The sequence below is a fragment of the Protobothrops mucrosquamatus genome, unplaced genomic scaffold, assembly GCF_001527695.2.
Source record: "Protobothrops mucrosquamatus isolate PMUCROS unplaced genomic scaffold, P.Mucros_1.0 scaffold341, whole genome shotgun sequence".
NCBI classification, from domain to species: domain Eukaryota; kingdom Metazoa; phylum Chordata; class Lepidosauria; order Squamata; family Viperidae; genus Protobothrops; species Protobothrops mucrosquamatus.
In genome coordinates, this window is record NW_015386678.1 from 483,846 (window position 1) to 510,519 (window position 26,674).

At 35.8% G+C, this 26,674-nt stretch overlaps 2 protein-coding genes across 2 annotated transcripts in view; one reads left to right on the forward strand and one right to left on the reverse strand.

Annotated features, from left to right (window-relative positions):
* The window catches only part of VEPH1 (ventricular zone expressed PH domain containing 1), a 108,760-nt gene extending 83,805 nt beyond the window's left edge, over positions 1-24,955 (reverse strand). The window contains exons 1-3 of the mRNA XM_015815398.1: positions 24,687-24,955; positions 16,611-16,826; positions 12,398-12,572 (exon numbers count right to left, since the gene is read on the reverse strand). Of these exons, the coding sequence (XP_015670884.1) occupies positions 12,398-12,572; positions 16,611-16,826; positions 24,687-24,890 (595 nt within the window). The 5' untranslated portion in view covers positions 24,891-24,955. The remainder of the gene's footprint in view (positions 1-12,397; positions 12,573-16,610; positions 16,827-24,686) is intronic.
* On the forward strand, positions 1,762-8,687 carry PTX3 (pentraxin 3). Its single transcript, XM_015815397.1, has 3 exons — positions 1,762-2,015; positions 2,291-2,830; positions 7,625-8,687. The coding sequence occupies exons 1-3, from the start codon at positions 1,883-1,885 to the stop codon at positions 8,242-8,244; spliced, it is 1,293 nt and encodes a 430-aa protein (XP_015670883.1). The 5' UTR covers positions 1,762-1,882; the 3' UTR covers positions 8,245-8,687.
* Positions 24,956-26,674: the final 1,719 nt, after the last annotated feature.

Below are 26,674 nucleotides of genomic sequence, written 5' to 3' on the forward strand. Positions count from 1 at the left end.
TGGTTAATTGTTCTAACTGTCAGGAAGTTTCTCCTTAGTTCTAAGTTGCTTCTCTCCTTGATCAAATGAATGGAATGAATGAATGGATTCCCACTGGAGCATTCTGTTACCAAAAAAGACCATTTGAGTCTTGCTTTTATTAAAACCCTGTCATATTTATTTATCACATTCATATAGCTGCCCATTCTCAAGGAGGCTACAGGCTAAAACATATGAAGAATGGTTGTAGGAATTGGGTATGTCTAGTGAAAAAAAATGATTAGGTAGGACAACATGATAGCAGTGTTCCAATATTTGAGGGGCTGCCACAAAGAGAGGCTCAACCTATTTTCCAAAGCACCTGAAGTCAAGACGAGAAGCAATGTTTGGAAACTAACCATGGAGAAAACCAACCTAGAATAAGGAGAAATTTCCTGGCAATGAGAACAATAAACAATAAACCAGTGGAACGGCTTGCCTTCATAAGTTGTGAGTCACTGGAGGCTTTTAAGAAGAGTCTCCTGCTTGAGCAGGGGGTTGGGATAGAAGACCTACAAGGTCCCTTCCAACTAATTCTGTTCTGTTCTGTTCATCTCACCACTTGGGGAGATTACGTAATAGTCCTGCAATAGGAAAGGGTATTAGTGTGTCCACCATTGACTTTGACACGATAACGCAGTCCCGGAGGACGAGCATATGAAGCTCCATTTGCGCATGTGAAACCATCCCCTCCCCCCACCGCAACCAGTATCTACGGTGGTTGGGTCTGTGGTGGATCCACAGAGCCAGAAAGGTTGGGGGCCGCTGTTCTAAAATATACATGAAAATCAAAACATTAAATAAGTGTAAGTAAGCATATGCAGAACAAACTGTAGCATGCAATTCTTTAGAGATATCACAGTTACCCTTAACATTTTTAGTGGAGCAAACATTAACTTTGCATATATTTAGAAATTCTGTGTTTTAAACTCCAGTTTGACCAGGCATAGGATCAATAAATACATTTTTGGAGATATCCAGGATATGAATTAAAAATTATTGTTCAAATAGCAGGGCGTCTTTATTTGCATAGTGTATTCTTTAGAGATATTCAAGATCAATGTTTAAGAAAACTGTTCTGGGAGAGAGGGAGATGCAGCCAAACAAATTTTGTACGTTTTGTAAGTTTGTGTGTGTGTATGTGTGCCTGCGTGTATATGCTGCTTACCAAAGTTAAAAAAGTAACATATTTTTCCTGTTCAAGGGAATAATTGCTATCAGATAATTGCTACAAGAGGAAAATGGGTCTCTAGTATCTTTTTACATCTTCTCTGTTTATCCCAATATTGTACATGCCTTAATAATGAATACAAATGGTATTCCCAAACCAAGTTGTGCAGCAGTATATCCAATAACAATGAATAAATTTTACAAATGAATGCAAACAATAATTGGAGTTTATGTACTTTCCAGTTAGAACCATAGAATCTCTTTAATTTTTCACCTTTCTTTAAATCAGGAAATTGACATTTTATTTATTGGTCTTGCTTTTCATTAAAATTGTGGCATTTTTTTATAAAAAAAATCTAGCCTCCAAAGAGCTCTGCAATTTGCAAGAACAGACTTTCCATCATTTCTCCCTTTTCACTCCTTACTAATCCACCCCCATTTCAAACTTACAAGGTTCAGGATTGTGCAATCTCCATACCTCCCCCTTCCTTACAGTTCCCATCCAAAAAAATTAATAATAACCAGAAGCACTCCTCTTACAGCACCAGGACTAGAATTACTCATTCATTCAAGCTCAGGCATTCACCCAGTATTATTTAAGGGCTTTCTCTCTAGGAATCATCTCTGCTCCGGTCTTGCTAGAGATTAAGACACAGAGAATTTTAAGGAAGCAGTTGGGAAATTCTATCCAAAAATGTTTTGTTTTGTTATTCTGTTTTTTGCTCTCTGTTATTCTTCATTTACTCAAAACACAGATGAGTATGATGATCTCTTCTTCCTGAATTTTGATAATGAAATAGAAAGTGTAATTCCTGCAACTGAAGAAAGTAAGTCTTTTGCATTAACAGCAGGATTAATAATCTTATTGTTGCAAAATCTGCAGTTAGCAAACTTAAACATAGCAATGTTTCAGAATGTTCATTTAGTCAAGAAAGAAGGCAGGAAAATTTCTCTGCTCTTATTTCTAGCTTATGCCCTTGCCTTCTTTTCTAGAGAAAGAAAGCATGGAAATAACCTTGGAAGATAATATTTCTTTAAACAGCTTCTTTTGTGAGAATAAAGTTCAAATGTAGAATAATGTTTACTATGTGCTCTGTTTCAGCCATTTCATGTGATTGTCAGCGAGAACACACAGAATGGGACAAGCTCTTCATTATGCTTGAGAATTCCCAGATGAAGGAAAACATGCTGCTTGAGTCTCTGGATGAAGTCCTTAAGGTGGAGCTGCAGATGCTGAGAGTAGAAATGCTGCAGTTTGTGAAAAACTTTGCTGGCACATGCACCACATATCTCGAGAAAACAACCTCTCAGTTCTGGAGCCAAATGGACCAGATGATAACAAAGGGGAGAGTTTCTGGAGGTAGGTCTGGGATGCTTCATGAGATCAAGCAAGAAAAGATTCTCCAAGACATTCTGCAATTAAACCAAAATCTTTCCAACCGACTCAGCCAGCTTGAGCATGTCTGGCAGTGGAGAGCTGAAGAGGGTGATCAGCGGAGCCATTCATCAGAGGAAGGTAGAGTCGGCTACATAATGCATGGAAGCAATTTCATGTTGAAGTCACTGTGGCAAGAGCTGCAGGAAACAAAAGCTGAACTAAAAGAATCTCGGAAGAAGACCACGAAGCCTTCATTACCAGCTGGTGAGTCAGACTTTTTTTCCAATTGCCTTATACATTCATTCCCAACTAACCACGTTAACCATAACTTTGCCCAACAACTTTACCTGATGCTTTGCTTATAGAGAAGGGGGCATTATTATTATAAATTTGGAGAGAACCGGGTGGGAGGATGTCTGGCTTGTATTGTATAGCAGCCAAACAATATAAACTCAAAGTATAGTATGGAAAGTCACTGTGAGTATTCACTGCTTCAGCTATGTTGCTGTAGCTTAAAATATGTTCATTGAATAATTACACTTGGCCATTAGAAGCTCCGAAAACATCTATAGATAACTTATTAGTAAAGCAATGATGAAGTTTTGCTAAGTTTTGCTAAGTCACTTGTAGTTATTCTCTTCCATTCTTATTTTTATTTTGCAAAGCCAGTAACAATAATTCATTGACAGTCCCAATCAATTCAGTTTTCTGGCTGTTCCTCTGCTCTGACTTCTTCTAACATACCTGCTGATTCCCTCACTGCATTCCTCAGGGGCTACTTCTGAACACAATTTGACCTTGTGAGCTCACTCATTATGTCAACAGACTATTCATCAATTTAATTCTCACGCTTCAGGGCATAAACAGATCCTCCACAGGGGTTCAGGAAAGTGGAATAGCTTAGACTCTGTGAAGCACAACTGCAAAGCCATATATCACAAAGATTCCCCTGAACCATTCCAGTTGCCTTTTAATACCCAATCTGAACATGCCGTGATTTATGCTAAGATAAATAATGAAACTATTTATGTTAGATAGCTTTGAAACATATTCTCTCGCCCCATTTAAATCTAACTTGTTATTTTTAAGGCAGCTGTATTCTTCATACCTAGATGTTCTTTGAGGCTGATTTTAAATAACTATTGGTATAATATAGAAATAATGACATAGTCTCATGTAATTAACCACACAAAAGAGTTTGCCAGTTACAAAAGGTTCTTGCTATTCTGTGACATTCCAGAATAAGACTGATTAGTGATCTCTGAAGCAACAGCTGCCTAAGATTCTGAATCACTGCTTTTATTTTATAAAAATATAGTAGTGTTGAGAAATAAGCAGTGGTTAAATAACTCATACTGTGTGTTGTCTATTCATTTGTCCAAAAGGTTTGTAAGAATCACAGTCAATATCTAGAGGCCCTTTCAAATGTAAGTGAAAAGAGGAAAGTCCTATATTGCCAAGCATCCTAATTTTTGGTAGTAATTTTAAGTTCCATTAATTTACAACTGCTCCAGAAAAATGTTGTTTTAATTTGAACAAGCTGAGAAGAAATACGTTTGGATTAGCATGTGGTAGAAAGCATAACCTAGATGATGTTCTACTGTTCACACTGATTAATTTTCTAAAAGTAAAGTCACATCAAAAATCTGTGCTTAAAAATACTGTTATTATTTTGCTTTTTTCTAAAAGGCTCACATCTGTCTCTAAGGAATTATAGAAATTCCTGATGGATCCTGAGTGATTTAATGGAGAGGATAGGAAAATATTAACAATATAGTTCTTGATCAGCCATTTGTTTTGCCAAGAATAGATATCTAGAATTAAAGCATCAAATAACCTTAATAACTGTATATTATTCCATATGAAAATATGTAATAACTATATATTATAACTATATATTAAAACTAATCAAGGAAAATACAAACCTAGAACTAAGGTGAAATTTCCTGACAGTGAGAACAATTAATCAATGAAACTGGCTTGCCTTCAGAAGTTGTGGGTGCTCCATCACTGGAGGTTTTTAAGAAGAAACTGGACAGCCATTTGTCTGAATTGGTATAGGTCTCCTGCTTGTGGAGGGGGTTGGACTAGAAGACCTCTGAGGTCCCTTCCAACTCTGTTATTATGTTATTTTGTTATATTCATGTCATAAAGGCAAACCAATTCATTGAGCATTCATTTTGCAAAGATTTTACTAAAGTACCCAAAAAGCACTTTTAGCACTGTTTGCTCTTGGATACTTCCCACAAAGTTTGGCACTATGCTCTCAAAATTTCAAAATGGTGTTAATAGGAAGTCCAGAGAATGTCATCTTTGAATGTCTATTTCTCCCCCATCCTATTTTTTTATATTTGCTTTTACCAGAAAAATCCACCAGAGAGACAAGAACGGAATAGTTAAACAATTTCTTTTGTTTGATAATGCTAGCAGCCATCAGTCTAAAAGTTATCTTGATTTCCGTGAGAAAGTCATGCCATAAGTAACCATCTGCTCTTCCCTTCCCTTTTCAACATTTCATAATAAAAATGTGTGGTATGCTTTGTCATATTGTTGTAAGCTTCCCAACCCCACTTCGCTTTGGCTACTGCCTGAGAGAGGGAATCTCACAATGGAATGATGTCACACATGTTTCCCATTACTGGTTGCTACAGAAGACAGGGAGGAGTGGGATAAAGAGATTTTGTCTTTTCTAAAATTTGGAAGAAAATGCATGGCACAATTGAACTAATCTATGAAGTGCTAAGTCCAACATAACTCCACCAAATTTGCAGGACCTGTTCTTAATTTGCCATGTTTTGACCAATGATATCACTCAGTTCTATTTGTTTTGACAAGGGGGAGGAAATTCATAATTTGATTAAGAACAAGAAGACTGACTTTATAAAAAATATTCCACAGATCCCTCTGGAAATCTTCTTTTTTTTCAAAAGAGTTTTCAGCAACTGGTTTTGATTTCTCACATATTTTGGATTTCTGCCAGGTATTCTTAAGGGGTTTTATGATCACACTATTGTTGGTGACTTATAAAGCTGGTTTTCATTTTGTCTACCCTTGATAATAAAGTTAGAAATTTTGATAATTAAAAAGCCATGTCACTACACAGAGCTCTTTGCCCTTTGAAGAAGTATTCCTGCAGATTTTCATGACCCATTGCCCCTATTCTCAGTGGTCAAAGCATTTTAACATTCTTAGAACTCAAAGCATATGACACCAGCACAGCATGAGAAAATAGAAAAAGTATACTAATTATTGCAGCTGTTATTTCAATATTTATTTTACTTCAAGTTCAAAGATTCTAAAATGTGATGTTGTTGATTATTCATCATGCTGTATCTCAATTTCCTGTAATTGCTCTCTCATACATTTATTAAAATATTTTAAATTGTCAACTGAGTTCAAGTCCCATGAAAGCCAGCTAGCTGACCTTGGGCCAGTCACCTTCCTGCAGTCCAACCCACCTCACAGGATTGTTGTGGGGAAAATAGGAGGAGGAAGGTACGGTGGATATATTTGCTGCCTTGAGCTGTTTATAAAAATAATAAAGGTGGGAAATAAATAAGTAAGCACATACAGTATAATTATAATTCAATACAGTTTCCATTTCTTATTGCTTCAAATTGTTTGTCGTATAGATATTATTATTTTTGTACAGTTGTCTTTTTGAACAAAATGGTAGATTACGACATGGAAAATTTATTCTAGACCATGAGTTTTCAATCCATGAAAATGCGTAACTTCTCACTTTAGGGTAACATAAGATAATTGATTTTTTAAAATGGGAAAATGATATAAAGTATTTTTCTGATGGTTAAAATAGCCAACACTCTGCTAAACTTCAAAACATATTGAGATAGATATTTTATAAACATACTCTATAAATTATTCCACTGATAAAGATCTGCTAGTTTCTTCTCCTTCCTCATTTCTACATGCTGAATTTAAATAGATATAGAGGTGCATGTAGCCCACACATAAAACAATTAGATTACTTTCATTTGTAGTTATAGATGCATTTAACTCTAACATTTTGCTAACCAATTTCTGTTTATTTTGCGTTTCATTTGTCGTAATAATTATAAATTGGATTTTATAAATTTAAAAATATAGAGATAGAAACTGTTTTCCTTGATGCAATAAAAAAGAAATCCAATGAGTGAAAATGCTAATCAGAAAAAAAAACCCTCTAATTCTCATGATAGTATATAATCAGAAAATAAATACACAAGTTTTAGGAAACTCTAGTTCTTTAACGTGCTGTTTGCCAAATAGAAAGTCTAACAATGTTTGTGTAATTTTTGAATTGGCCAAATATTTACATATATTTACATATCATGAGTAAAAGTGTTTCTGAGTGAAAATTAGTGACAAAGGGTTTCTCTCCCACCCCATTCCACATGGCACAGAGATGGACTTCCAAAGAAATTATGAAAGTAAATGGGGAAAATCTATGGGAATCTCCTGGGGGTTTACTGAAAGAGTTAGATATCAGCATAAGATTAGTTACAGGTAACAAAAAAAGTATGTTATTTGAAATTATTTTCCAATTATTGCATCACAATATAAATTCTTGATGAACAGAGGATTATCTAATTCAGTATGAGATGCTCTCAGATTTCCCTTCCCTTTTCAAAGATTGTGGAATATGTTGGCTTTTTTTTTTTTTGTCTCTTCAAATCAGTGTTGACTCATGGCAACTGTATAGAATAAGTCCCTGTAGTTTACTTGGTAAGATTCCAGAAGTGGTTTGCCATTGCCTTCTTCCTAGGGCTGAGAAAAAGTGACTGGCCTAAGATCATCCAACTAACTTTGTCCCCAAGGCAGAACTAGAACTCATAGTCTCTTGTTTCTAGTTAGTGTCTTAACCACTATACCAAATTGTCTCTCTTAAAGATATTACAAAAAGTGAAAGAATTTATTTGCTTAAAATCCAAAAGAGCCATTGCTACTTAAATTATATGTTTTTAACTGATACTTAGAATTATATTACATTACAATGATCCCAGATATGCATGAGCCTTGAATATAATTGATAACAATTACATTCTGTTGTTCTTACAGGTTGTGAAACAGTTATTTTATTCCCAATGCGTTCTAAAAAGATCTTCATGAGTGTTCATCCAACTGGTGAGATGGCACTCTTCTCCTTCACTGCCTGCACATGGGTTAAGGTAACTGAAGCGTTGGACAAAACTATTGTATTCTCATATGGAACAAAGAATAATCCCTATGAAATTCAGCTTTATCTGAACTATGACTCTGTGGTTCTCGCCGTAAAAAGTAATTTCAACAAGATATCTGCCCCAAAGTTAATTTCTTCTGGAGAGTGGACTCACATCTGTAGTACTTGGGGTTCAGTCAATGGAACTGTATCTTTATGGATAAATGGAAAGGTTGTGGTCACCTCTTCAGAAATAGCTGAAGACCACATCATCCCAGATGGTGGAATTTTGCAGATTGGCCAGGAAAAGAATGGCTGCTGTGTTGGAGGCGGTTTCAATGAATCTTTAGCTTTTTCTGGAAAAATAACTGGCTTTAATATTTGGGACCGAATCCTCAGTGACAAAGAGATAATAAGACAATCTGAAGAAGATGCATGTAATAACCGGGGCAACATAGTGGGCTGGGGAGTTACAGAGATTCTGCCTCATGGAGGGGCTCAGTATGTTTTTAGCCCCTGAATTAATGTTCTTCAAAACTCTATATAAAATCAAACCAATAAACAGAACTTATAAAATCTGAATATATATACATATATTTAGAATTGGTCCATGATACAGTTTCCACAGGAAAAACAGAGGTATAAACAACACTCAGAAGCCAGTTATCTCTGCTTCACACAAGAAACTTTGAATGAGGCTTCACATGGCAAGAAGCCTTTGGATGACTGCCATGGCTACTACTATAAGCCAATATCTCTGCTCTCCAGATTCCGTAAAAAAGAACAGCGCTGTCATAAATGGGAGATAGCTCTCCACAAATGGTTATAGCTGCTTTCAGAACAAGTGCTTGCTAAGCCAGTAAAATGAATTTTATCCACATGAAATCTCATTCATAGAGAAATCATGTATGTAGGACATAATTTAAAATTGCTACCATAATGAAAGCTAAAATATACATACAGTATATCTTGTTAAAAGTCAGCATGTAAACATGCTGGTCTAGACTGCTACATGATCCAACATTCTCTAAGCACATATCTTAATCATACCCAAAACTATTTTTGAACTTACTCTGAATTACATGATTAGCATGTACCATGGTGAGAAGGTTCAATAGCTGTAAGGACGTTGAAAATGTTGCTAGCAGGAACTCCTGGTTGGATTATCCTTGTTGATAAAATCTAAGGAGAAGTGTGGAGCTATAAGTAAGCCATAATGAAGTTGAAGGGGGAGTGGGGTTCTGCAGATCCCAGGAAAGTTAGAAAATGTCAAAATGAAATATAGAAGAAAACAGTAATCAATCATTTCTAGATTGTTGCCAAAAGATGGCTCAAATATGAAGATGGCTCAAATCCTTTAGGCAATTTTTGTTACTGGATAATAAGATTGGATGGGGGGGAACCTAGCTACTAGAAAGGTGAATTTTCACTAGTAAATCTATAGATGAGGATATGGCTAAACCAAAGTGACAAAGTAGTCTGGTCATTGTCAAAATCAGAACTGAAGGACAACTTTATCTTTTACAAAGACAAATAAAACAATGTAATAAGCATGGATCAAACAAAACTTGAAACTATTAGAATGGAACTGAAGCACGCTAAATTAGATATTTTCTGAATCAGTGAACATTGGTAGCCTGCAATGGATCACCTTAGTTCAGATGATAATGTGTTATATTATTCAGAGCATGAATAAGAGATAGAATGACAATGACACCCCAAAAGAATATACTAAGTTTGTACTGGCTATAAACCAATAAACAATAGGTTGATATTTATTAGAATTAGCATATATTCATTGAAAGAACATCATTGTTATACAAATGTGTGCTGCTATTTCAAACACAACAAAAGATGATATTAAGGAAATCTATAGTAATTTGCAAGAGGTGCTAAATGTAACAGCAGAACAGACTATAGTATCTCTGGTGCGTAGTTTGTTAAACACAACGATACAATAAATAGTTTAATATAGTTTTTGCAAAGATAATTCTTTGTTCATTGCCAATGCCTGCTTCAAATAACACAAGGACATCACTAGATTGACAACATCATAATAAAATTTATTATAATATAGGAAAAAGAATTGCAATCCAGTCAGCCAGATCCCTTCCAAGTGTATATTATAGAACACACTGTGTCAAATTCATATGGTGTCAAATTGGTGTGCCAGCAAGATTGGATTTGGAGACATACAGTCAGACTATAAAATCAAAACAGGGAACAAATCAATATGCTTAACTTATGCAAGAGAATATCTGAGGAATTGTGGAATTAGAAAAGAGACACTGTGAAAACTGAAGTAGAACAAACTCTCCCCCAGATTTCAAGGCAGAAAAGTTTGATTGGCTTTCAGAACAAGCTACCATGATAGCCAGGGACAGATGAATGGTGAAAGCATTGGTCAGAAAGAAGGATGTACTATAGTTAAACACAAACTTTCAAGAAGAAAAGATAAGGGAAGGGATCACAGTCAGTAACAGAGGAAATTAACGAGGAAAAAGAAAAGACTTTTAAAAGATGATCGGAAAAATAACTTAATAAATTACAGTTAAAGTAGAACTTTTCAAGAGATCTAACTGAAGCAAAAGAGATTACAGGGAAATGAAAAGATAGAAACCAATAATAGTTTTACAGACTGGCATAAATATGAGTAGAATTTATTTCAAAATTAAGTCTTCTCGAAATTAGTGAAGAGAGCCAATCAACAGGTATCAAATGAAAAAGCAAAACTAAAACTGCAGAAGAAGAGACAATTGAAGTGCTGAGAGCTCTATGTCAACAATGAGCAAGAAACTACTGTAAGAACTGTGTACACTTTAAGCTTATGTTACATATTAAGACAAAGATATTGTCAATCAACAGTGAAGAAGTGAAGATGAAGGAAGCTGTGCTGTCTTATGGGACCCTTTTGTTTGTAGGGTTTTTTTTTTTAATGTGAATTTTGCAACTGAACTATTTAAATATTCTGAAGCAATAACTTTTTTCTATTTTTATCACAAGTATGTACATCTTCATAAAGTTAGCATCTTGTCCAAGGAACTTTTAATACTGGAAGCCTACCTTGCATTGAGGGTGACTGCAGTTTTCTGGTTTGAAATTAATATAGCTGTATTATATTGTAAAATAAACTGATTTTGTATTGACTTTATTGAAACTATTTTTTATAAAATTGAGTTGTAAATAAAAAAAATACTTTATCACATTGATATCACATATCATTTTGTTTAGGGTGTTCAGAATACAAAGCAAGCACTAAGGCCGAATGTAAGAGGGCCCCTTTCTGCTGAATTTCTTATCTATAAAATCATGTCTCTAAAAGCAGAACTATCTCAAAACAATTAGATGCCAGAACCAGGAACACTGAAGATTATGACGGAGTTATATTAGCATGTTAGCATTTGTTGTACCAAAAGTTGTTCTTCAAAAACAATACAATAATCTTCCCTTAAGCATGAAAGTTGGCTGTGTGTCTTTGGACCAGTCACCCCTCTCTATGCTCAATCCACCACGTAGGGTTGTTATTATGGAGAAAATAGAAGTGGGAGCACTAGGTATGAACATTGCCTTAAGTTGAACCAAAAATAAATACCAGTTTAAAAAAAAAACAGTCAGACATATAAAAAGAAATATACCATAGATTATTGCAAAATTGCAGAGACCTTCAAATTGAATAGATAAAGCATTTTACTGAAATAGGTTATTAGTTATATGATACAGGCACCTCCAACACACTGGTGCCTCCAGATGTATTTGATTTCAGTTCTCATAATCTCTCAACCAGCATGACTATGGATAACAGACTCTCCACAGTAATTCTTTTTGTTTCTTTAGGAGGAAAGTTTCAAAGTGAAATGCTGTGAGACTCCTTTGAGTTGATTACATTAGGAAAAAGACTCCCCAGGAAGACTAGAATTATACTTTATTGAGATGGACCATAATAACAAAATCTCTCAAGTCTGATTGTACTTTATCTGCCCACCCAATGAATCAGGCAGAATCCTGCCCAAGTCTCTACTGAATAATATCTTGTTTCCTTAAGGAACTTGGCTTTCATAACTTTTTTTACTGATTCCCTTCAGGGTCATTTCCCTGATTCACTACAGATTCTATCTTTTTTTTTTATGCTGCTACATATAGGTAGGATTCTTACTACCTGTTTGAGCATTTTAGTGTATGTATTAACAGTTGTTTACATAGGTTAAAGTCAGAAAAATTAAGGAAAATTAGGAAGGACAAAGGCTAACTTTAGCTGTTTTGCACATTTATAGGTTTTCATATGGAATAAGTTGATGATGGTGATGATGATCTATCAGGAGGTAGTTTGAAATAATAAGTGAGATGGGCATTGTTACTAGTGAAAACTGAGTTTTACTTCAATCATCATCATTGGGGTGTAAAATAAATGTTGATTGATTATTTAAATCATAGTTTAATGAAAATGTATTGCTCACTTGCGTTGTCCTTTAAATACTTCTAAGGAACATTCTAGCTGTATAGAAAGCCTTTATAACTGCACCATCTGACTGATTGGCCCCCATCCCCAAATGACACGTATAATGTTTGAAGTCACCCTCAGCTTAATTAAACATTTTTTTTTAAATATATGGAAATTCTTACGAAGTAGAAGCATACAAATCAAATACAAAATGTACTGTGTAGGTATTTCTTACCTTGCAGGATGCTTTTTACAATAATTTCTGTATGTTCAGCAAGCAACTCTGCTTTGCTAATTGCAGCAAGGGAGAGATAACTGGATAAATTCCTGCACAATTCTTTGTTACCTCTCTGGAGAAACTTCACTGCAACTGGGACAGCCAAAGCTATGATGGGAGGGCGATTATAATTCTATTGGGGGGAGAGAACAAAAACAGATTATTGCAGAATTAGATTACAAATTATTGCACGCACACTCACTTCAGTGTTCTTATTATTGCATCTGGAAATATCATACATTTTCATCAGCTGTGTAGAAACAAGCTATTCTGAGTTATCTTTACTACAATGATATATAAACATAAAGGTGTACTGTGGAATATCTATCTCTTTAATGATGAAGTATAAATTTTATATTTACATAGAGTCATTCTGGATAGTGAGATGGTCAGCATATATATTTAATAAATAATAAAATAAAGTGTCTGTCTTTAACTGTCAGTCAGTTGGATCAATATTATTAATCTGACAAGGAGCCTGACAAAGGAGTTGATCACAACATAGTTTAAGGAATGAGGTTAAGGAAAGGAAGCACTAGAAAAGAAAGATTCTTGAAGAAGCTCTCATCAGCATGTCAGAGAAGGAAATTCAGTTGTCTCTTCCTCATTCTTTAATTTCCAAATTCTTTGGGAAGATTTTTAAACAGCCCAATGAAAGACTATCTAGAAACAAATAAAGTTATAACTAGTAGCCAGCACGAGTTTGTTAAAAATAGATCATGCCAAACCAATTTTATTTCATTCTTTGTCAAAGTGACTAAGTTAGTAGACCAGTGAAATGCTGTGGGCATAGTATATTTAGACTTCAGCAAGGCATTTGACAAAATAGACCACAACCTACCTCTTAGTAAGCTAGAAAAATGTGGGATTGACAGCATCACAACCAGATGGATTTGTAACTGGCTGACAAACCGTACTCATTGAGTAGTCCTTAATGGTACTACATTTACATGGAGGGAAGTAAGCAGTGGGGTACCACTGGGTTCTATCTTAGGTCCAGTACTCTTCAATATCTTCATAAATGACTTAGATAAGAGAATAGAAAGGGATCTCGTCAAATGCGCAGATGACACCAAGCTGGCAGGAATAGCCAACACCCGAGAGAACTTCAGAATCCAAAAAGATCTTGACAGACTTGAACAATGGGCCCTATCTAACAAAATGAAATTTAATATGGAGAAAAGCATGGTTTTACACCTGGGCAAGAAAAACCAAAGGTACAAGTACAATTTAGGTGAAACCTGGCTCAAAAACAGTAACTGTGAGAGGGACCTTGGAGTCCTAGTGGACAATCATTTAAACATGAGTCAGCAGTGTGCGGCAGCAGCCAAAAAAGCTAATACAATCCTTGGTTGTATAAACAGGGGCATAGAATCAAAATCATGTGAAGTATTAGTACCGCTTTATAAAGCCTCAGTAAGGCCACATCTGGAATACGGCATCCAGTTTTGGTCACCACATTACAAAAAAGATGTTGAGACCTTGGAAAAAGTACAAATAAGAGCAACTAAGATGATTAAAGGCCTGGAGACTAAAACATATGAACAATGGTTGCAAGATTTGGGAATGGCCAGTCTAGAGAAAAGAAGGACTAGGGGAGACATGATAGCAGTATTCCAGTATTTGAGAGGCTGCCACAAGGAGGAGGGGGTCAATTTATTTTCCAAAGTATCAGAAGGCAAGACAAAAAACAATGGATGGAAACTAATCAAGGAGAGAAGTAACCTGGAATTAACGAGAAACTTCCTAACAGTGAGGACAGTTAACCAGTGGAACAGCTTGCCTTCAGATGTTGTGAGTGCTTCATCACTGGAGGTTTTTAAGAAGAGACTGGATAACCACTTATCTGAAATGATATAGAGACTCCTGCTTGAGCAGGGGGCTGGACTAGAAGACCTCTAAGGTCCCTTCCAGCTCTGTTCTGATTGATTGGTTTAAAAAAAACACCAATTAGACCATCAATATTAAAGGGATTTTGTCTGGATTCACACAATATCCAAATCATAAATCATGATTAACAAGCCACATTGGCTGAGTTTGTACAACATGCTAAGATTAGACTACAAAACTGAACTGCAGCCTAGCTTGATATCTTAAAGCTACTGGCTTGTTTTGCTCTTTCCTGGATTTTTCTTATGACTTTTTTTTTAGTATACTTCTAATTGGTCATGAGTTTTCTATGTTCTACTTTAATATACCAGAAATAACATTATAAAAATAGACAACCTAACAAAATTGGGATAGGTTTTTGATCACATATATTTTCATCAAGTATAATTGATTTGATGGTAGTTAATGTGTATTCATCAAAAGAGCCTTTAGAGTAAAATGGAGACAATGGAATCTTGTTCTACTTATTAAAGAACTACTGTTTTGAAAATCCACATCTGTTTAGGACCTAGATTTTAATATCTGTTTAAAATGTATACTTGGACCTGATCCTAGAGTTCTGAAGCTGAAATAAAAATAATTGAGTCTTGAGAAGTTTTAGCTTGCACTCCATTGATATGAACCAGGTTCTAGTCATATGTTGTTTCCTTTTGAAAAGGGATTAATATGAGTTTAATATGATTAATATGAATTTAAGGTAAATAAACCTTAAATTTGACTTCTGAACTAGCCAGCAGAGCAAAAAAAAAAAAAACCCCAACAACAACAACAAAATATTACGAATACAAACTGTAGTAATGACAGGTTTAAAACTAACTATAATTCTATTCCTTGATTTAGATGGACAACTAAATATTACTATGGATATAATGCCTGAAAAAAAGACTTTCTAGTTGATATTTAATAAATATGTAATATTTAATAAATAAACATGCATTTTTTATTCAGTTTCTTGTCTTATTTTGGGTTCTATTAACTAACTGCTGATATGTAGTGATATGTAGTGCAATTTGGCCTTTCTTCAAATTATCTCCATTTTGAAATTTTAGAATAATCTTGAATGTATCAATTGGTGTAAAACTGTACATGACCTGATGTACAGATTTTACTTCCTTTCTTATCATGTAATAGAACTTAATTAGAGGTTATGATTGAATAATTTGACTCCAGAAACTTATCTTAATTGAAATATGGACTACAATCAAAAAGGTGCTTCTTAAAGCTTCAAAATGTGCAGTAAAATTTACTCCAAGGCTAGTTGTCAAGCTATGCATTTATCTTTATGAAACATACAGTACAGGGGACCATGTACAACTTAACGGTATCAGGTCATAGGTAAAAATTCTTATACATCATAGTTTGGAAGAATTGAGTAGAGGGATGACATTTTAATTGACACACATATATAATTCTGCTTACCAATTTCTGAGTTTTCTAGCACATAGCAGAAAAATTATTAATCTGAAATATATTTGACCACTTAGAATACATAATATGATTTTGAACACATATTTACAAAGTAGTATCCAGAATGTTTTCCAAATAGCAGGAATGTCCAGTGCTTTGGTTCTGAGAAGCAGGCATGGATAGCAATTGGATCAGCTGAATTTTTGCTGTAGCCATACAATCTCAGAAAAATAAGTATTTCACTTGAGGTAGCACTAATGTTTGCTCCTTAACTTAACCCACATTTTTTTCAGAAATCACATGGCTAGTCTATGAACCCAGAAAAAGTTGCAAGATCTTTAAGGAGGAACCAAGAGATACAATGTATATTTTCATATCTAAAATGCTTTTTTTTCAGCTTCAGACTAGTGTGGAACACATTCCAAGAAAATACTTTTTGTGAAATCTGATTAAAGAAAGACTATTTTAGACATTCTTCCAAAGGAGAAGAACATTTCAGAGGATTTCTCATGGATGGAGTATCCTTCATTTTATTTTGCTTTATGGTGTCCATGTTCTATGTGAAGATCTTGTCTTTTTTTTTGTGATTTCCCATGCTTCCTTTCTATTTCAAGAAATATATCAAGAGGGAACTTCTCCCATCCTCCTTTTTCAGGATATTTACTATTGTAACCACAAAAGGAATCTTATCCATGAGAAGTTGTTAGACAATTTCTCTGTCCCTTGGAGGAAAACAATTGAATAAATCATCCACCTAACTTTTCCACTTATAAATTTGCGGGAGAATTTCTAAAGACTGTTTGTGTGCAATCCTATTACAAAAAAACTAATCAACATACTCTCAAAAGGTACATCATCGGCAAAACATTTTTACCTGCAAAATGCAGCTCATAATATCGGAGGCAATCTTTGCATGCGGTGTGTCTTCATCTTTACAAAAAGGTTTCAGATTGTGCTCTAAACACGACTCCCAGAGATCAATAAGAGCTTTTCCATGCTTCTCGATGGATTCAGTCTCCCTGATGGCTGAAGTAATTCGAGTGATACAAATCTCCACAACTGCTTGGTCATTGTCATTCGTCTGGTAGTCCTGATTGAAATAAAATATGATAGCAGTTGAAGACTCTCCTGAATATCTGTCCAAAAGTCCATACCTGGAGGAAGGTGTTTATTCACACTTAGATATTGCCTAGTATTTAGACTGGCAGGGAGGCTGCATCACTGTGGCTGATGGTTCACTAAACCACTGAAGCATCTGTCTACACTATACTAAAATCAAGATTGTAATTTGCATGCCTGGTGATTAAATGGCCGGACAACAAAACATATTAAAAACTTTAAACATTTGACCATGGTTTTCATAGATATGCCAAACCCAGCACATAATGAAAATAAGGTAATCTGAAAGGCACAAAAATCACTGACAAAACTAGAATACTTCTACTTTGCCAGGATGGCGCAATATACACAATTTTTGTTTGGTGCTCAGTTGGGACCATGTAATTTCTTTACCTGTCTGGACAGGGCTGCATCCAAACTTTTAAGAACGATATTTCAAGTGGCCCCTTGTATACTTAATATGGTTTTAAAGAGAGACGCAAAGGCATCAGCTGTATTATTGCCCACTAGTTAAAGGTGTAGGTTTTATTGCAACATTATGGATTTTCAAGAATTGGCCATTCTTATGATGGGCTATATTTGAGCAATTACTGCATTTAAATAACCTGCTCAAATGGATCAATTTTCTCTAACAGGAAGAGCTATTTTATCTCCAACCTGTTCTTCTGTGAGACCTTAAGAACAGGATGCTCTTAGCCTCCTACTAAACACGGTTGGCACTGTTTAACCCTGGTCTCCAGGATCAGACTTCATCTATCAGATGTTTCTATATACAGCTAAACACTCCTCCAGTTCTTTGTTCTCTTATTTATTAGATTTTTTGATTGGCCATCTTAAGCAACCGGGACCACGTACAACAACGATAAAACCATTTCAAACAATAAAACAATAAACAAAAAACTTGTTCTGCAACTGTCCCCCTTCGGATGCCCCACAGCAAGCTCAGTGCCTTCTACCCATACACTCACAGCATCTCATAAAAAAACCAGATCTTAATGGTCTTCTAAAAGGCTAGAAAAGTGGGGGGCCTTGTGAATTGGAGCAGGAGGGTATTCCACAAGATAGGGGCAGTATATCTACATCTGAAGAAGGCAGTGGTCTATTTATTTAATCATTCATTTATTCATATTCATTCATTCAATTTCTATAGTTGCCTGTCTCAATCAATGACTCTTATGCCTCTGTTTTTGTCTTAACATTGCCTAATTCTTTGAGTATGGCCACAACAAGCCGGAAAGGTGCAATCCTTATCTTAAAAAAAAAAAAGAATGGTTACCAGCCCAGTGAGAATGTTCTCCCTAATGAAATATTGTTGTTTATTTATCTTTTCGCTGTTCTTAACATTAAATCCTACACTTTCTGGGTCAGAATCTTTAACAGAAAAATCTACTCCGCTTAGTGGTTTTACCTTTTAAAAGATCTTTCTTCTTTCATTTGTATTCATTTTTATTATTGCTGTATTTGTTTTACATATAATTTAACTTTTTTGAATTTTTATTCTAATAAAACTACCATGAGAATTTTCCTAAAGGTTTAACAGTTAGATAAACAAATGAATAATGTATAAAGTTTATATCATTCTGGCTTTAGAAACAAGATAAGCAGCAAGGAATTTCAATAACAAGTGAGTATCTTTATGTAATAAGCACCTCTAGCAGTGCACATTTCAAGGAGGGACAGTTGTCTAAAATTCTTGATTGTTGCCCTCTAGCCCCATTGGCTAAATATATAGGAAGGAGTTTGCTGGAAGTTTTTTTGTTCTTTGAATCTTCATAGGAACAGAACAGACTGGGTGGAAGAAAAAACCTGAACCTCACAGATTACGAACTGTAATTCTTTCTGGAATCCATATAAACATCTTAGGGGCAATAAGTAATTAGTGTTTTAGAGATCTGATTTTATTTTGGATATGTTCAGTCTTGCTTGATTTCTGATGAAGCCATTTTCCCTAAGGCTAAATTCCTTTTGGATGGTACTATGCACAATTCCTTTGCTTACGTTTACTCTGTGGATCCTGGTTGTTTTTCTTTAATCCTAACACACAACCATTTCTGCTGTTGTGTGATTTATTAAAGTAAATGTCAGTTTGTACCTCAATGGAGAAGGCTGTAATCTAGTAATATACTTCAGAAGGCTGAAGTGCCTGCAGGTTGACCACCACTTACTGTGGTTAAACAGTCTTTGTTAATTAAGAGAAAAGAGAATGCATTTTTATTCTTTGGCTATAATCCTAGGTATCTGGTTGAAAAGAGACAACAATTGTACCATGATTCCAAATTATGGAAATCAGTTATTGCTGCACCACTCTGAGCTATCTTGACTGTTGAGATTCTTGCAATATGTAGAATAAAGCTAATCCTTGGTCCTGTGATAACATGGTTAAACAAGACAAGAAATTTGCACTGGTTTGCATTCAGGGCTAAGACAGGATGGTCAGAATTTCAGTAAAAACCCAGGAGTTAGGCAACTTTCCAAAGACAGACCTATTCTGACTGTACTTCCTCTGCTGAGGATTACAATGGCTGGCATTTAGTCCAATGTTTAACAACACATCTTTTCAGAAACTCTGCTGCTAATACCGATACAATGGCTTGGAGGAATATGTGACATTTAATAATGAATATGTAGGTTCATTATGGAACCAAGCTTGGGTTTAGCTAACTCTAGAGGTTAAAGACTGATGGTCATGGACTCAATAGTATGACCTACCAGCCCTTGCTCTCTAATCTGGATCATTTGAGCACTGCACATTTCTTATAGAAATATTTATGAGATTATGTATATTAGTTTTCCAAAGAACAAATCATAGAAATTGTACTCATAGTTATCAACTACCACCAACTGGTCTAATTTATGATGTTCTGTGGACCATTACAAAAGCTATGTTGCTGCAGGATGAAAGTGCTTTATTGAAGAGACTTAATCCAAATCCTTGGCCATTGCCGACAGTAATCCTGTACCATCTCAGCTCCAGAAATCTTTCCATCCATTATGTTACATGAAACAGGCTCTGAAATATATCTGGTTTAAAGGTTTTATCAGAAGGTTTGACACAGGATTGTTCATGGTGTTGTGGGGGAATAAAGTGAATGCTGTTAACAGTGACAGACCTAGTGCCATTCTGACAGTGAAAGCAGTCCAGCTGGTCCTGATAGAATTGAAGTTCCACATGTAAATATTATATAAACCACCCTCGTCTCCACACCCTGAAGCATTAAGTGTGGAGAACATTTTCCAACTGGATAGAAAATGCTAGCAGCAATATAGAAACTTGGCAACTGTTTGGCTGCCAATAGCAGAAGAGTTTCCAATTTTATTGTGACCTGACCCCACTAGCAATTGGATCTAAAATTAATTAGAAAGACTGTCTATGACAGGAAGAAAAAGTATGCATCATGACATGTTGTGTTCTCCTTCTCTAGACCAGAGATCTTTAGACAGATGTTGGATATCAAAGATACTCAAGTGGATCCTGCATGGATGAGGAGTATGGATTAGGTTATCTCTGAGGACCCTTCCAATTCTAAATTCTGTGTTAGACAATTGAAGTTGAAAATAATGAACCAAGTAAATATAATTTTATTCCCTTGTCCATCCTTTCTGAGCTTGTACTTTTATAATTACTTGTTTTTATAAAAAAAATGAATTCAGTTCAAATTAAAATTTTCTATTGCTGCACTCAAATATAATTTATCACATATCATTTATGATAACCCTATGTAAATCAGATTGCTAAATCAGAATGAAAGGGACAGTCTGATCCAATATTCAGTTTCCAAAAACAGCCAGATTCTTACCAAAGGGACATTATGATTACTTGCGAAAATTGTATTTATTAACCTAATTTGTGCTTAAATGACTTTTTAAAATTAAAATATCTGGATATCTAAAAAAAATGAACTACAGTAGAATTAGCTGTACCCTTCTATCTGTTTCAATTTAAAGGATTCTATCCTTGGACTATCAAACAAACTAGTCCTTTAGAAAAGGGCCAGGCTGCAGAAGAGGTGAGGATCTGTGAAAGAAGACAAATGAAACAAGATAGCAAAGGAGGAAGTGAGGGATAACTGAACCCCCAAAGCTGCCTAAGGAGTATACAAGCAATGGAGAATGGTATCACAACAATAGGCACACCTCAAGAACTAGAAGAAGCCCAGAACAACGACAGTCTCCCCAGAAATTAAATCTGGAGTATTGGCAATCCAGAAAAATGGCCAGTGATAGCAGCCTCAAGAAGTAGGCTTGTAGAAATAACATCCAGTCCAGAGCTGTATCAACAGGAAGGGGTCTACTAGATTCTCCAACATCACACCCAACAGCACCAGACCACATATTCCATCTTCTGCATGGCTGCAAGTGACTTTGGGGGAGTTTAGCTGGAAAAAGCAGCATAAATTTCATACTGTGAGATAGGAACCTTACTCTAAGGCAGGGGTAGTCAACCTTGGCTCTTTTATGACTCATGGACTTCAACTCCCAGAATTCCTGAATTCCTGAGCCAGCTAAGCTGGCTCAGAAATTCTGGGAGTTGAAGTCCACGAGTCATAAAAGAGCCAAGGTTGACTACCCCTGGTCTAAGGTATAGGGGACTGTTGAAGAAATACAATTTAAGATCTTCAAATGAAAAAAAATGTAATTGTACAAGAGTAATTAGATTACTGGTGTGCTTTTAAAGACTTTAAAGCTTAGAAAAATTATCTAATTACAAACAAGACTGGATCTTCAGTTGTCGGGTAAGCGCTGAATTTGTAAAATGTCTAGTAATAAAAAAAAGAAAGCTGCTTATTGGATTTGCTTTGCCTCTGCCCGAGTATGTCCCTATTCCCAAACCTCAGCAATAGTGTGTCAATTCCTGAAAAGTGGGTCACAACTGGAAGCATTACCTAATCTAATCATTTTTAGAACCATCTAAGTCAGCACCCACCACGATATCTTGAAGTAATGAATTGTACAATTTTGTTATAGAAAAAGATATTTCCTTTAGTTGCTCTTTGGCTGAACATCATGTTTGATATTTATCTGCATCATAACCGATTCATCAATGAACATAACTGATCATGCCCATGAGGAAACTAAATTTGTTAAGCTGGAAATGGCATAAATCTATTCCAATTTGCTATCGGGGTATGTAGATATAATTTAAAATCTCACTACTGATTTTATCTTCTCTCTTAATAAGGTCTTTGCATAGTATTTTGGAATGATTTCTTTTTTTATTCATTGATTACAAACAATTAAAACTTTACAGGTAGCCCTCGCTTAGGGACTGGTCATTTTATGATTGCTCAAAGTTATGACAGCCATGTAATGGGTGCTTTATGGCCCGTAAAGCATCCCCACCTGTCGTAAGTGGTTGTGTCAACCCCTCCATGGTCACGTGACCACGTGTTGGGTGGGTCAGCTTTACAAACTGTCATGGCATTCCACAGTCATGTCCTTGCAATTTGTGATTATTATTTTTTTGCCAGTTTCCAGCATTTTTTCTGTTTCCAGCAAAAAAACAGCCAATCACATGAACAGTTCACTCAATGATCATGTCATTTCCTTAATGGCCTCTGCATTTTCTTAATAGGGCAGCAGCATTTGCTTAAGAAGTGCCATGAAAAAGGCCAAAAAATTCCCAGTGAGTGGGTGACTTACAACTGCAAAAAGTTACGACCATAATTCCAGGCTCAATTATATAATAATAATAATAATAATAATAATAATAATAATAATAATAATAATAATAATAATAATAATAATAATAATAATAATAATAATAATAATAGTAGTAGTAGTAATAGTAGTAGTAGTAGTAGTAGTAGTAAAGTTGGAAGGGACCTTGGAGGTCATCTAGTCCAACCTCCTGCTCAGGCAGGAAACCCTATACCATTTCGGACAAATGGCTGTCCAGTTTCTTCTTAAAAACTTCCAGTGTTGGAGCATTCACCGCTTCTGGAGGCAGGTTGTTCCACTGGTTAATTGTTCTCACTGTCAGGAAGTTTCTCCTTAGTTCTAGGTTGCTTCTCTCCTTGATTAGTTTCCACCCATTGCTTCTTGTCCTGTCTTCAGGCACCTTGGAAAATAGCTTGACTCCCTCTTCTTTGTGGCAGCCCCTGAGATATTGGAACACTGCTATCATGTCCCCCCTTACTATTATTATAGTAAGTCAAGGAATACCTCTATTTAACCCAATATAGTAAGATTAACTAGTACAAGTTGTTTTTTGTTGGAGGAATATCAACAACACTTGCTTATTTACAGAACAATAGTTTTACTTTTTCACAAATCCCTCTTCCCTTTCCCTTCCCTCTCCCTCTTACTACTGACATTGCTCCTATTCCCAAAGCTCACTCTCCAAGTTTTCCTAGTTTTTCCCCACTTGTCTTAAAAGAACGTCCCAGTTACACTCCTTCCTTCTTCCTAAACCACACATTCTTATTGGAAAGAGTGAGCCTTAATACCCATTGCTGTGTTTGTTCTATTCTATGACAGCAATATGAATGCTATTCTTTAAAAAATGTTTCTCAGTTGTGAGATATAGAAGAATGCACAGATTTGCTATTAAGTTTGCATTCTATTCTCAGTTGTGGAAAATGACCTATCTTCTTCACATTCTGAACATTTAAATCATTTTTAAAAGTTCTTTTAGGTCAGTTATGCATTATTGCTGCCCTCTAGTGGAAACTAATAGCAAATGTTCTCTCCACATTGTCCAATGTTCTATAATAATACTGAATTCAACGGTGGTATCAATGAGCTATGGCAGTGACTTAGGTGGATTCATTATTCCATGCATATATTTCAAAGTTACCATAGGTTTCCTGCTGAAATTTGAAAGGGATTTTGTGTGTGTGTGTGTGTGTATGCGCAGGCACACACATGTGTGTAGCTGAGTGGGTAGTAGTTTTGAAAGAAAAAATTCAAAATAAGTAGAACACAGAGATGCTTGATAAGTAACTATTCTTGGAACATATATTCTGCTGTAAGCCTCTTGAAAAAATCAATAAATGCTCATCATGGGCATCATTTTAATATTCTTTAACACTGGCCAAGGAATATAGAATTCATTGTTTTATTCTACTCCAAATGTATTGTTTCAAGTCGGATTGTAAGCCACCTATTCAAAGATACAAATCCTGGGTTTAAATGATTCATATTCGATAATAAGCCAATGACCCTTTTGGCTAGTCTGCCAAATTTCTCAATAATAGTAAATTCTAAGATGCATAAATCTGATGACTGGTGTAATTCATCAGATTTATGTCATCTAGCAGAAACATATACTTGGGCCATATGCCTTTATCACAAGAAACACTAAAACATATTTAATATTTAAGTTTAAAGGCCAGATACCAAGTGTACTTTGTATGAAAAATATTTTTTTCTAAACATTGAAATGTTTTGTATAATTCCCTGTTTTCTAAATTTTATTGCCACCTTCTGCTATCCTTGCAATCATTCGATATTGTTTTTCTTTTCGCTCATTGCCTAAAAACAGGGAATTATTATTACATTCATGTTTTTAATAAAAAAAGGTTTTAAAGAATAATTATAGCAACGATTTATTTATTTATTTACTATTTATCAAATTCATTTGCTGCTTTTCTAACGGTTGGAGGCGACTCTGATTTAAACAAACAGAAAACATTTTCAAATAATTTTGCTTCCTGCTGGCCTTCAGTTTCAGGCACTGACGTCTTGATATGCTACCTTCCCAGTCATTCTGAAGAGTAGTTGTAACTGCTCCCACGTTACTGAGGGTGCAATTTGTAATCTATTTTCTTGAGCTTCTGCAGCTAAGTCTCATTTTCTAACCCATACTCTGCTTTGCAAAGGTTCTACTTACAGGAGATGAACTAATTAGTTTGATTTGCTCAAGCGCTTCGGATAGGCAGCCTTCTATTTCACAATCGTCCAGAGAAAAGAGTTCCCCAGCACGTGAAAGGTCTTTCTGTTCCAAAACAAGTCTTAGGAGATGATGCATAGTTGATTCTGCCAATGAGATTAAATCAGGTAGGTGGCACTTCTTTGAGTTAAGGCTAGTTGACATATAAATCCATAATGCGCCAGGTATTCCTTTTCTATAAATGCTTCTTCAAATCTCCAGTCCTTTTGGGCCGTGAGCTGAGGAAAACAAAGGACCTCATTAAAAATACAAGTTGATGTACTGACTTGTAAACGAACGTAAAACCATTCATTTAGCAACTATTCAAAGTTACAGCAGAAAAAAGTGACTTAGGACCGCTCCTTATGACCACTTCTCACACTTATGACTGTTACCGCATCCCTATGGTCCTGTGATCAAAATATGGCACTTGGCAACCTACTTGTATTTATGACAGTAGCAGCGTCCTGGGGCCATAGGATCACTATTTGTGACCTTCCCAGCTGGTTTCCAATAAGCAAAGTGGATGGGGGATGCTGGATTCGCTTAATGACTATGCGATTCACTTAACTGCAGTAATTCACTTAACAACCATGGTCCAAAATATCATAAAATCAGATATGGCTCATTAACAACCACTTTACTTAGCAACTTACGGTAGTTAGAAATTCTGATCTCAGAAGTTGAGGACTACCTGTGCTATATTTTTTTTTAAAAAAGAGTTATACGGCACAATATGCTAATCATGTATTTTACATTTTAATATTCCATTGTCAAACTTATTTGAAGACATGCTTAGCTATACAAACTATAACTTTTGAAAGGGTACTTATAGTAAAGGTTTGGAGCAAACCTATAAATAGACCACCTTCACTTTACTTCATATCTGAAATATTCACACCTGAATAAGAGAAATATCCACACCTGAATAACAGAGGTTAGCTTAGTGGCAGCGCTGATTTGGACAATAGTGAGCATAGCCTAGAACAGTGGTTCTCAACCTTTTTAATGCCGCGACCCCCAACCGGTCGTAAGTCGAGGACTAAACCGGTCGTAAGTCGAGGACTACCCAACCGGTCATAAGTCGAGGACTTTCCCTGCCCAGGAGCACCGCGCATGCGTGGTTCTGCCCCCTGCACCAGCTGAGGCGTAGCTGGCAAGCGGCAGAGACGGAGCAGGCCGACCACCAGCTGGCCCAGCTCAAGGGAGGTAAGGCACCCTCCGGAAAAGGGGAAAAAAATGGCGGACAGCCTTGCTTGGCGACCCCCGTGAAATGGTCGATCGACCCCAAATGGGGTCGCGACCCATAGGTTGAGAACCACTGGCCTAGAAGTAGTCCAAGAAAAGTTCCACATGCTTTGAGAGTAAATGAAGGCATGTAAACTCCAATGGCTTATATCTGTGATGTGTAGCAAAGTAACCCTGACTAATGATAACAACCTAATGCAGGGCTCTTCAAACTTGGCCCTTTTATGACTTGTGGACTTCAACTCCCAGAATTCCTCAGCCAGCATGCCTGGCTGAGGAATCCTGGGAGTTGAAGTCCACAAGTCATAAAAGGGCCAAGTTTGAAGAGCCCTGATCTAATGCATTCAGGTTTCATAGGATAACATGAAATCAGAACCATTTCAAAGTCCTTCTTGGGAAAGTAAAGGCTTATCAATTACAGCAAAAACAGTTGAAGGTTTAAATCACCTTATTATGGCCTATTTTACTGAGACTAAAAATTCACTTCATCAGAAGTATGCAATATTACCCTAAGATAGACACACACACACACACATACACACAAACATTCTGTGGATGAACATAGAGATGGCTTTAGAGAAGTTATATGGAGACCTTTAACAAAACATGGTCTTAGTCCATGTTCTTATTTCTTAGCATAAGAAAGAAACTTAGTTTGCCCTGCCTTGATTCTCTCTGGAATAAGACAGAAAGAAAGGGAA

Excerpts from the sequence above, each read along its gene's own strand:
- PTX3 (XM_015815397.1), top strand. The coding sequence starts at position 1,883 with ATGTTTTGTTTTGTTATTCTGTTTTTTGCTCTCTGTTATTCTTCATTT. Across the intron at positions 2,016-2,290 it reads AATTCCTGCAACTGAAGAAA|CCATTTCATGTGATTGTCAG; the intron begins GTAAGTCTTTTG and ends GCTCTGTTTCAG. Across the intron at positions 2,831-7,624 it reads GAAGCCTTCATTACCAGCTG|GTTGTGAAACAGTTATTTTA; the intron begins GTGAGTCAGACT and ends TTGTTCTTACAG.